This window comes from Carassius gibelio, chromosome B3 (assembly GCF_023724105.1).
Source record: "Carassius gibelio isolate Cgi1373 ecotype wild population from Czech Republic chromosome B3, carGib1.2-hapl.c, whole genome shotgun sequence".
NCBI lineage: Eukaryota > Metazoa > Chordata > Actinopteri > Cypriniformes > Cyprinidae > Carassius > Carassius gibelio.
Genome location: NC_068398.1, coordinates 30172639 through 30184655, shown reverse-complemented (window position 1 = coordinate 30184655; position 12017 = coordinate 30172639). Strand labels below are relative to the sequence as shown.

Genomic DNA, 12017 nt, shown 5'->3' with positions numbered 1-12017 from the left:
ACTTATTAACCAAAGGAACATGCTGAAATGTCCCATATTACCCACTATACAAGTAGAATGGAACCCTATTGAAAATAAAAACAAAGTGTAAAAAGAATAAGTTAAACCAAACTCGTTGACCACTACACTCACGGTTTATATAATCCTCATAACTTTGCAGGCTTGGGTCAATGAGTTCACATCATGGAACCCAGAGGACTTCTGTGGAATCACTTTTTGTGCAGTTAAAAAGGACATGGTTTGGATTCCAGACATCAGCATCACTGAAAGGTCTGAAATGGCTTTTTGGTTCAGTATCACTGTAGGTGCCTTTTGGTGTCCTGCACATAAACAACTCATTGGCCATGATAACTTAACATAAAAATGACTATGAAAGGGTGTGTTCTATTAGGCTACGTTTTTACGGTTGAGATTATATCGCCACCTGTTGGTTTGGCATGCTCTTGATCATAGCGTGCGTTTGCATTTTCATGTTGATGAAGATTTCTTTTTAAATGTAAGAAGGAAAATCTCAATTTATAAATACACCAGTGTACATATGGACATGGCCTTAGAAATTTAAAGGGGTCATATCATGAGTAATTCCTTGGTCTTTTGTGTTAACAGTTTATTGTTTTACAAAAACATAAAAAAGAAAAAACACTTTGCATTCTGAAAAGATTATGTTACTGTACCAAGAAAACATCATTTATAATCTCTAAATATTTACATCTGCTCACATTTACACATCAGGAGTGCCTATTCAGTGTTCATGAACTCTGGCTGTGTGTACTGTAGCACCTACTGCTCTACAGATCACAAATATTTGGAAATATGTCTAGTATGTTTTTAACAAAATCCCTCATCATTTTTTGGTAAACTGTCCCTTTAAAGTTTACTTTTGCTTAATTTTGTCTATTTAGCATCAAGACTGAGTTCGCAACAGTGGAGAATCAGTATGTCCAGCTGATGAATGAAGGCTTTGTTGTGACGACTAACACTTTTGCTGTGACCTCGGCCTGCAAGATGAACGTGCACCAATTTCCATTCGACGTCCAAAGCTGCACTTTTACCCTTCAGTCTCCGATCCATTCAAGTACATCTGAAACTCAGGAAACAATGTCAATCAGAGTTGGGCAGAATTTAAACTGAATTAGTCACACCCACAAGATGTGGTATTTGCATTTCAATTGGAGTGAGAATATTCAAAAGGTCAAAAACATCTTAAGTTTGGACTAAATTGGTGCACGACCCTGATGTTGGCATGACATGACTTTTAAAGATGCTATTTCACCTGAGTTATTGTAATATGTTTTGAGTTATTGTAATATGTTTTGAGTTATTGTAATATGCATTGGTCATCTGTCTCATTCTATCTCAGACAACGAGCTCGTAATCAACCCCATCTCTGATGCTTCATTCCTGACCCTCAGCTCCAAGAAGGCCTTTCAGACTCAAGGAGAGTGGGAACTCCTTAGTATAAATACATCTAAAACCAATGCCACTACTCTAGGAGATCCACAGGATCAGCTGATATACAAGGTAGAGCAGAAAGATAGCACACTACATCACATCACATCCAGGAAATGATGACTTGATGACAGGAGCTTTCATTTATAGTTATGAAAGTCCTGCCGTTTATGTGATTTGTGCACTTCACTTGTAAGTCTCTCTGATAATATCATGAAAGTGTAATGTAAATAACATGCAGTGATGTATTAGAAAACATTGCATTGATTTCACACTTAGGTAGATTCATTTAAAGTGTGTTATTTCCATAATAAGTACTCTTAAAGGTACAGTACATTCTAGCTTTCAGTTCACTGTGTAGTTGTTGTGTCTCAGTATAATTTTGTGTTCATCCAACAGCTATTTGGTAAACATGAAAACCATTTAAAGAGAAAGCAAGCTTTTCACTAATTACACTTTTGACGCACAACCTTACAGCTGAGGTGCTGGGATCAGACATTGTGACCCCTGTCAAAAGTATTTATAGGGGTTTCTGTGCTTACTTGCAGATCACCATGAAGAGGAGACCACTGCTGTATGTCATTAACTTCCTAATGCCAGTACTTTACTTTCTTATTCTGGATTTGGCCTCCTTCTTCATCGATTCAACTGGAGGAGAGAAGCTGGGTTTTAAAGTAACTCTGCTTCTGGCTATTTCTGTGTTACTGCTGCTTCTCCAGGACATGCTGCCCTCTACTGCCAATGATATTCCCCTGATTGGTGAGGGTTTATCTGCTGTACTCATTGTCTTTTTCTTTCTTGACCATTGATGGCACAACATTTCATCTGGGCACTTTTCTGTAAATGGCTACACTATTTTTGTGAGATTTAGTAGTTCATAACAGTTTTGATGTTAATCAAATTTAATTTTGCATCTCTGGAAAATACTGATCTGTATTATGTTGAAAATCAAAGATTTTAGTGTTTTAAAAAAATTTTTTTGGTAGATTTGTGGAATAAAAGTTATAGTTTTTGTTAAGAAGTAACAAAATCGTAAATTATCGCTTTGGGGTAAGATGGGCCACCTGGTATTGGCATAGAAACCAAGTGGTATGTTGTTACTATTATTTTTTATACGCATTACTTATTATTTAATATCTCAATGAATTAGATGCAGACATCTTCGGCTTTCATTAAAACCTATGTTATTGTGTAAAAGCATAAAAATTGCATTCGTATAGCTGCTATTATTACATATCTTCACTTAAAATATGGGCTATTAAATATGGGCATATTCATTAAGTCATAGATTAATTTCACAACCTTTCAGATTAATATCTTTTACTTGGATTCTGCTTTATCTGTTATTGGTTATTCAGTTATTCAACTAAGTAGTAGTAGTAACAATAATAATCTGATTAGTTAATTTTGTGTTTCACATTAATGACACTTTTAAAACATGAATGACACACACACAGACACACACACACACACACACACACACACATATATATATATATATATATATATATATACTAATATTAATGTAATAGTACTCAGCATAAAATAAAAGGCTGAGAAATAATTAACAGTTGATTGTGTCATCATTTGCTTAAAAATTTAGAATTGCCTGTTATTTAAAATTATTTTCTGGTGGCTTTCCTAGGGGTTTATTGTGTCGTCATCTTCACTCTGATGGGCATCAGTGTTCTGGAGACTGTTCTTGTGAATTTTCTGATTGCTAAAGGAAATCGGACCATTTCAGTAAAACCAATGGGAATCTCACCTTCTCTTCCTGGTAAATATTTGCTCAACTTCTGGTAATGAGGGGGAAATCGGTCCTGGGTTAAACACCTCATATAATATCTTAAGTTAATATCATTCTTCTCATAGATGCCGTAAAGGACGCTAAGAGCCCTCCAGACTCAGAAACAGACAGGCATGAAGAGCGGCTGCATGCTCTGGATCATCTGAAGGCTGCAGCTGCTCATCAAAACCAACAAGAGAGGAAATGCCTGAGCTGGACCAGAGTGGCAACAGTAGTAGATGTGATCTTTAACTTTCTGTATGTAACCACAGTTATTCTCTTTCTGATAATGCTCTCCAAAGCTTGGTTCCCATGAGTGAATGTCCCTTTTAAAGGCAAGCCCTGACAGAGGGTGGTTTTCCATTGTAGTTTATGCACATTAAACTGAATAAGGCATTATACTGAATAAGGCTGTGACATGTATTTGTGAGGGGAAATCCATCTAGATGACAAATTGTAGCAATAAAACATGTTTTTGTCAACGATCAAATGTGTTGTTCAAAGTGAAGAATAAAGAGAAACAGGGAAATGTTATCCTTTTGGATATGATTTACAGCCATATAAGGAGACTCCATTGAAACAGATGACTCGGTTTCAGACTCAGACAGTGCACAACATATTTCCTGCTTGTTTTCTGTTTTTGAGCTTTGGCAGACACACAGGAAACCTAACCAATCACAGAAACAAAACAAAAAAGAGCTAAAAAACTTGATGAGTTCATCTCTTTGAAATAAGTAGTACAAGTAAAAGTCAACAATTTAATGTAAATTAGCTACATGTAAAACATTATAAAACATTAAAACACCAAATACATTCTAAGGGCACATGTAGCACAATATTTCAAATGAAAACACTGAAACTGATATGATTTTTCATCCAATTAATTTTACCCATGCAGATAAGCAGATTCTACATAATAATAATAATAATGAAATAAAATTGTAATAACTATTTTCGTAACAGGTTTTAGTTTGACCACTGATCTATATTATAGATATATATTATAGATCAGTGAGTTTGACTCTTTTTTTACGTCACTAGTTAAATTCGCTCTTCAGTTTTAAATGTTTGCAGAAACAGCAGCTAGCTATAGATTGTTTTGATTCAAAAAATAATAGTCTATTCATAGATGCTTACAACTGAAAGCACAAGGTTTTATTTTTTATTTTTTAGTCTATCGCTTTTAATTTACACGTCAAACAGCTTTTCTCTTTTCTGAAGCGTCTTTCAGCCAGTGTTAGCTAGCTTTTCGTTTAGCTATTTTTCAAGAATCATCCAAACAGAGTTGTCCTTTCTGATTATTTTCAATGATTTGACTCAAGAGGGCGCTGTTGGTACGTGTTCCCTTTTGTAAGGTCTGTTGCCGTTATCAACTAATATTTGTGGTTTTGAAATGTTGTTTCTTCCCGTGTTGGTTAGCTTAACTTAGCTAATTTAGTTCAATCAATCATAACTGAAGCAACTGCTGGGCTCTTGCAGATGTCGACTGAACTATTCACAATGACTGAGCATCTGTCCATCACAGATCAGCTCCTCCTTCTCTACGTTTACGACCTACATCTGAAAAACATTGAACAGGTTAAACATTCACATCATATCAGTAAAACATTTCCTGGAACCAGTGTTTTCCCTAATACAACTTTAAAGGTACACTGATGAGTAAATGTTATTAGGCTGAAAACTTTTAAATTAGACTTTTAAGCGGACATATACGATACTTTACAGTCATAATAATTCACACAAAAATGTAAATTCTGTCAAAATTCTATCACTTTCAAGTTGTTTTAAACCTATTTGACTTTCGTTCTTCTGTTGAAGACGAATTAAGATATTTTTATTAATATTTTGTCCATACAATGAAGGTAAACGAGTTCTAGTGGTAATCTTATGCATAGCCAAGAGGGCCTTCTTTAAAATCTTATTTTGTGTTGCACAGAAGAAATAAAAGTCATACAGGTTTGAAACGGCTGCCATAAACTGCCTGTTGGTTAAACTTTTCATTATATATTGTTTCATGTAATTCATCGCATCTGTTTCGAATGGAATGAGACCTTTTCTTTGCTTTCAGCAGCATTTGCAGGCTGCGCAGGAAGTACTTCACTGGAAGTTTTCACCTCGGGAGATAAAGGAAGACGTTGTGAGGAACCAAAGGACTGGTCCAGCCCTGCAAAAGGAGAACCGCAGCCTAAATCCAGAAGAGGCCCTCCAGAAAGAGCCCGCTGAAGAGGAAGTACTGAAGATTTCAGTGGAAGAAGCAGCAGCAGTGGCGTCAGTGCTGGAGATTGTGCAAGGTTTACTCATTAAATGTTTTCTGACAGTCAAAGTAAAATACGCAGTGCACAAACTACCAGACAATGCTGAAATGAAACACAGCTGTTGTTTATAACGCCCCTCTAGTCTCACATCCAGAACAGACCTCTGAAGAAGCCGTCATCACCAGTGCGATGGAAAACAGGTCCAGGAGAAAAAGAAAGTATGTACTGTTGTGCATATATTGCACTTCCTACTTGATGTACACTATATGAACAAAAGTATTAGGACACTTCTTTCTTTAGAACAGAAAAAGGCACTTCCAAACCTGTGGCAACAAACGTGGAAACATAATCAATGTATTTAAAAATTGTGTTTCCATCTCTGCTGCAACAGTTCTGAAAGTGTATAAACTGACTGTATACACGTATGTTCAAGTCGTGTTGGGGATAAGTAACTTTTAAAAGATATGCATTACAATATTGTGTTACTCCCTAAAAGAGCAATTAATTACGTCAGTCAGTTACTTTTTATGGAAAATGAATGTTACACGTTACTTTTTTAAATCTGGGCAGGGCTTGCTTGTTTGGTTTTAATATAAAAATCCTCAGGCTGAAGGAAATGTAAATTCACGTCTGTACAGTAGAACACAGAAGAAGAAAGTTCAACACTCTTCAGCAATGAAAACCAAGAACAAATGTTAGTTTATCTTAAGTAATTTCTGCTTATTAGAATGGTTCAATTGGATCCTCGAAGGTCAGCAGCAAAGACATTGGTTAATAAAATGGGATTAAATACATAAAGGATATTTTTATTATTTAACAAATTTAATTATTGCAGGTTTGCATCAAATTCTGAGTATATTTTTATTAATTTTAATCAGAAAAAAAGTCAGATAGATAGATAGATAGATAGATAGATAGATAGATAGATGCTTTGATTTGTACTAATTACTAAAATAGTCAAACCATGTTCATTAGAAAGGGGTGTCCTAATACTTGTGTCCAGTGTATTTTCAACTAATTGTCCTATTTATTGTCTCTTTGAAGGACCTGCGGCTGCTTCTCATGGTTATGGAGCTGCAGACGTTAGTTGCTACATCTCAAATACATTTACTGAGATGAAGTTACTGCCAAATCAACGCTTCTCTTTTGTATCTGTTTTATTCTGTCATTAGACATTAAAAAATAATAATGCCATAACAAATATATTATGTGTTGAAGAATGTGTTCAGGGATAGATAGATAGATAGACAGACAGACAGACAGACAGAAAGATAGATAGATGGATAGATAGGCGTGGCTTCTAGACACAAACAGTGTTTATTTAGAGATATGCAAGTCACTTTTATTTCAAAGATGAAAACAATTAACATGTTCTTGGGAAAAATGGGTGATTCTCATAAAACAGCTGAAGTCAGATGTTTGTTTTGGAGACTTATTTGTTTTGGAAACTTATTTGACTACAATAAGGAAATTTTAACTTCTGTGTTACTTCATACTTCATCAAAATCACAGAAAGTGAGCTAAAAAACAACAACTACATGATGGCAAAGGGGTGCTAGCGTAGAGAAACTGTGAATGTTTGTGTATGGCGGGATTGGGTGGTGCACGTTATTAAAGGAAGGTGTCCTTCATAACGCCTGGCTGCTTCAGCACAGCTTTCCTGCGAGTCGATGCTTCCAGGATCTTCTTGCGCGGCCCCAGCTGGATGCGGATGCCTTTAAGATCGTCATCTGAGCAAAGCATAAGTGCGTCAAGATCCAGGTGTTCCCGGGTGAACACAGGACCGTAGTCCAACAGGCCGATCGACGCCAAAAAAGAATCCAGGTTTGAGGTCTCCTCTTCCTCATCCAGACCGATCTCCTCTTCATTCCAAGGAAGCTCTGAATTCTCGTCCAAACCCTCCAGACCTTCATCCACAGTCTCAAACAACTCCTGACGGATGAGGTACCCTAGGTCTTCTGTGTTGCCGCTGGGGAGGTCTTCATGGTCCATGGCCATTTCCATGGAGAAGTTCCTGCGGAACACCATTTTCCCGAGACCAGGTCTTTCGAAGATTGACTTGCCCTGACTGGCTCCCTCGTCGTCTGAATCTCTCTTGGCATCGTCCTCGTCATCATCCTGAATTTCATCCTGCTCATTGAAGACGTCAACAAAACCAGGTTTCTCTTGGGTGCCAATGTCTTGTTTGACAAAAATGACATTGCCGTCCCCTTGTCTACTCACTGTCTCTTTGTCTTTCTTCCCAAATTTGCGCTGGAGGGTTCCCTTGATCGTCGAAGAGATCGATCCATTGGTGTCTGCGGCTATGAGTTTGGAGAACTGTTCTCCATTCATGCTGCTCAAGGTACCCGAGCTGGAAAGGGAACTTCCTTCCGAGACAGATCCGCCCCGGTACATCTTGTCCATCTTATTCTGATGTTTCTTCTTGATGCGTTCGCACTGCTTCACTCTGCGCTCGGCATCTTTGGTGGCCTGTTCTTTCAGACGCGCCACCCTTTTGGCATTCTGGCCTGTCTGTTGGGCAGCAGCTGTGTCCAGGAAGCGGACACAGTCCATGTGGTCTCGAGAGGCGGCCACATCCATGGGAGTGTGGAAGTCATTGTCCAGAGCGAAAAGGTTGGCTCCAAAGTTCACCAAGAAGCTGACGATCTGCATGTGACCGTTTGCAGAGGCATGATGCAAAGGCGTGTTCCCCCAGATGTCACTTTTGTTCGGATCCCCCCTTAAAGACAATAAAATAATGATCAAGTATCGTAGTTTAGAGAGGTGCTATTTCTTTCCTAAGTGATCTGTGAGGTGGCAATAAACCAAGCAAAATCTTTCAATTACACTTGAGCCACATACAGGAAATAATTAAACCAATAAAGAATATACTATACACTTTGGGATGGGCTCTTTTGACTTAGACTAGTAAGCAACCACCGGTAACATCCTAAAAAAACTAACACCTTAACACCGACTTAAGGTTCTTGAGACCAGACTCTGTTCATCTCATTCCGAGTCCAATAACACTTTCTCATGCTCTTGGTCTTGTCATGTACTCTGGAGCATCTGGACTATGTCTTGAGTCCCATATTAACTTCAACACTGTTGAAACATCTTGTGGTCCGGTCTAACTAACGCATACAATCCACCTAAACCAGGCCTCATTCACCTCAAAGTCTGAATTAGACTCAACCTTCTTTTGGTCTCTGTCTTGATTTTGACTCAACCTACTCAGGTTTTGGTCTGGACTCAGACTCAGAATGAGCTGGTCTCGACACTGCCATGCTGGACAACCAAAAATTTATGAAATGCTTAGCAATGCTCTGGATCCTGATGGTACTATGAAAATGTAGTGTTGGAAAATTTAACAGAAGACAATAAAGGATTATTATATAAGGATTACCAAACTGGTACAGCAATACTGATGCCTAATACTGAAGATATACAGTAATACTATTTACAGCTTCTCATGAAGCCTTGGGAGCTGAAAACGTATTCCCGACAAACACTCTTTGTGGCTGACCAATCACAACAAACTTGGCCAGTTGACCAATAAGAGCAGACCTGGCTTTTAAGAAGGGCTTTAAAGAGACAGAACTTAAACAGAACATTTTCGGCAGAGATTTTTTTCAAAAACCATGTTTATGTATTCTAGCAGAGCCAAAAGTAAAATTATTATGTCTAAATTAATGTAATATGGGCACTTTAGGAACTACCACTTAAAAATAGCCACAATCTTTGGCACTTCTCTGACGCCTCATTTGTCTTCAGCAGCAATCAAAATTCCACTCTCACGTATTTTCCCATGACGAATTTGATGCCATTACCATGCAAACAGTTAATATGTAACCTGCTGTAAAATAAAGTCCACAGGTACACCCATAAAATCTCTAATTACAATATCTACAAGAGCTTATCTCTCTAAGCACCATCTGTTCATAGGTGGATGAGGCACACAAGGTGCAAACAGACACGGTGGATATTATTTTCTTTTTATTTATTTATTTTGAGAGAAAGAAAAAAAAAACTTTTAGAAAGTCTATGACAAGAGACACCCCGTCTGGGTTTGCACTCAACACACAGTGCTTTGCTGTTTGGGAGTCAGCCATATGGCAATCAGTGCTCCATATCCTGAGTGAGATCGGCCCCAGAGCTGCACAGAATAAATAAACTCTACGCTGGACAAACTGGGGACAAATGAAGAGGCCTATTGTTCCAGATTTGCATAACTAATTCAGCTGATTGAACTCTTGGCATCTGCTTTGGGAGTTTTTCAAATGATGTGCAGAGCAAGTCATGCGAGGAACGAAACTCTGACTGTGGACTCACTTAATAGTGTCATTCTAATATGCTGAACATTTCAGTGGTATTTTAACGATGACATCCGTTTTAAATGTTTAAGACCTTTATGTGATATGCTGTTGAAAAGAGTGATTACTGACTCATAAGGCACACAAGTAAAAAGACTCGCCCCTGAGGTCATAAAACTGGTTAAATCCAGAAAGTCTTTAGTCATTTTATTAGTACCCCTAGTGAAAAAGGAGTACACTTCAGCATACTTTTTAATTAAGTACTTATTATGGGGAAAATATACTTTAGAATTACATGTGAACTGAATTATGTTCTTATATACAATATAAATATATAATAATATCTAAAAATGTTTACTGTAAATGCATTTAGTTGTACTTTAACATGTTAACTGTCACTCACGTTTTTGAAGATAGACATGAATGTGCATGATACAAACCTAAATTTTTATAATTCATGACTGAAAACGTTTTGTAACATGATTTTGATGTACCATTTACATGGTAATGCAATGTTTGATTTTAAAATGGGTTTTGAAGGATGAATTTTGGGATTTTATGTTTTCAAGTGATATATAACTTCTGATGATTTCTAAAAAGTGATAGAGAAAAAGGCAACGAGGAAGTCTTTTTTTTAAACAAAGGTAAAAGCTCCTTTTGTAATGTAGATTTCTGAGGGTGCACTCTTGTCATAAATTCATCTATTACTTTTCCTACATAATTTTTAACAAAAAATATTGGTAAAATATATATTTGGGAGTCTTAGACCTTTCCAACGATATATAGTTTGTCAAGATTAGATTAGATTTGATTGTAATATAGTATAGTCAACGTAGGCGTCCCGTATACGGGACGGGGTGACATTTAACAGGTTAAAGTGCTTTTTAAACCCACTTTAACAGGACTTAAGTACGTCCTTTCTGTAATTTCTTCTAATGTCTTTCGAAATATGGTTAAATCGTACTGTTGAATGTGCATTTATGACAAACAATATTATTTCATTAATATATTTAAATATATTTGCAATTATTTGTACTGAAGAAGTTTCTTACATTTACATTAAGTTTAAAATGTACGATTAAATAACACACTACAGTTAAATTTGCATTAGTATGTTAGTCAACACATTAAAATAAGTATATTTCCTTAAATACTGACTAAATATTATCAAAACATAATGATTTAAAATGTACTTCAAAAAAAGTATTTGACTTTAAAAGAATACTTAAGTGTTGTCCTTGTCATGAAAGTGTCTATCACAAGTGGCCTTTTATTTCATTAATATTATCTAGAAGTACAGTTTTTTTAAAGATATACTAAATAATTGAAGTACACTACAAGTGCACAGATACAGATAACCGTTTGACTGATTGTTTGATATTTCACACAGATATCTAGTCATCAATGCTTAAAAATCAATTGTTAGACACACAAAGCAAGGTAACATTGTAAAACCTTAACAGCATTAACCTAAACTAAAATGAATATTCTGGAAACTTAACGTATTGAATGAAATTATTAACAGGACCAGTACAGAAAGGCAGGTTTGGTGAGCTCACTCACCCTCTACTGCAGATGAGCTGCAGAGCTTCGATGTGTCCGTGGTAAGCTGCCCAGAGAGTGGGTGTCATGCCATCCTCATCCGGGGTGTTCAGATCTTTCCTTGTGGCTTCTTTCAAAAGATCCAAATAGCCATCGATGGCTGCTTTGTGATACCGTGACATGATTATGATAACGACCTCCCTTCTTCAGCGAGTTAATGTATTCTGTGAAGTGTTACAGGAGCATCTTTGCAGGCATCTGGCGCGGGATCCTTCTCTTCGTCTGAGGGAGGAGGAACTCTGATCTCACTCTGACGCCACGATCACGGTCATAAACTAAAGTCCAGAGGGAGCTCTTATTGCTTACCATCAGTGTTAGTTTTTTAGAGATAGAAACTGGGGGAACTATGTGCTCTTTTTTTTTGTAATAAAAAATTTAATACTTCTCATTTGATCTTTTTAGATTTCATTACATGACTTTATTGTGGTCATAGTTTTCTATCATGGTTTGATATCATTGTCTTTGTTCTGTTATTGTACTGATATGCCGGTTCTCCCCCAACAGAGTATGTTTATGTGTTAGTCAGGAGCAGGACTATAAGCTTAGACCATGCGCTACCATGTCTTATAAGACTTATAAAACTTTTTTTTTGTGTGTGTGTGTGTGTACTTCTATACACATTCAACACAC

At 36.8% G+C, this 12017-nt stretch overlaps 2 protein-coding genes across 2 annotated transcripts; one reads left to right on the top strand and one right to left on the bottom strand.

Annotated features, from left to right (window-relative positions):
* Nucleotides 1-19: 19 nt before the first annotated feature.
* Nucleotides 20-2258, top strand: LOC127952355 (5-hydroxytryptamine receptor 3C). Its single transcript, XM_052550739.1, has 5 exons — nucleotides 20-52; nucleotides 161-270; nucleotides 903-1075; nucleotides 1361-1521; nucleotides 1998-2258. Exons 1-5 carry the CDS (start codon nucleotides 20-22, stop codon nucleotides 2256-2258), a joined length of 738 nt encoding a protein of 245 aa, XP_052406699.1.
* A 4548-nt stretch (nucleotides 2259-6806) lies between these two features.
* On the bottom strand, nucleotides 6807-11617 carry anks4b (ankyrin repeat and sterile alpha motif domain containing 4B). The gene is made up of 2 exons (XM_052553051.1): nucleotides 11349-11617; nucleotides 6807-8212 (listed from the first exon to the last, which is right to left on the bottom strand). Exons 1-2 carry the CDS (start codon nucleotides 11507-11509, stop codon nucleotides 7102-7104), a joined length of 1272 nt encoding a protein of 423 aa, XP_052409011.1. The 5' UTR covers nucleotides 11510-11617; the 3' UTR covers nucleotides 6807-7101.
* Between the last annotated feature and the right edge of the window lie 400 nt (nucleotides 11618-12017).

Coding starts and splice junctions, on each gene's coding strand:
- LOC127952355 (XM_052550739.1), top strand. CDS start 20: ATGCTGAAATGTCCCATATTACCCACTATACAA. Junction 271..902: donor GACATCAGCATCACTGAAAG/GTCTGAAATGGC, acceptor TTGTCTATTTAG/CATCAAGACTGAGTTCGCAA. Junction 1,522..1,997: donor AGGATCAGCTGATATACAAG/GTAGAGCAGAAA, acceptor GCTTACTTGCAG/ATCACCATGAAGAGGAGACC.
- anks4b (XM_052553051.1), bottom strand. CDS start 11,509: ATGTCACGGTATCACAAAGCAGCCATCGATGGCTATTTGGATCTTTTG. Junction 8,213..11,348: donor CAGCTCATCTGCAGTAGAGG/GTGAGTGAGCTC, acceptor ATTGTCTTTAAG/GGGGGATCCGAACAAAAGTG.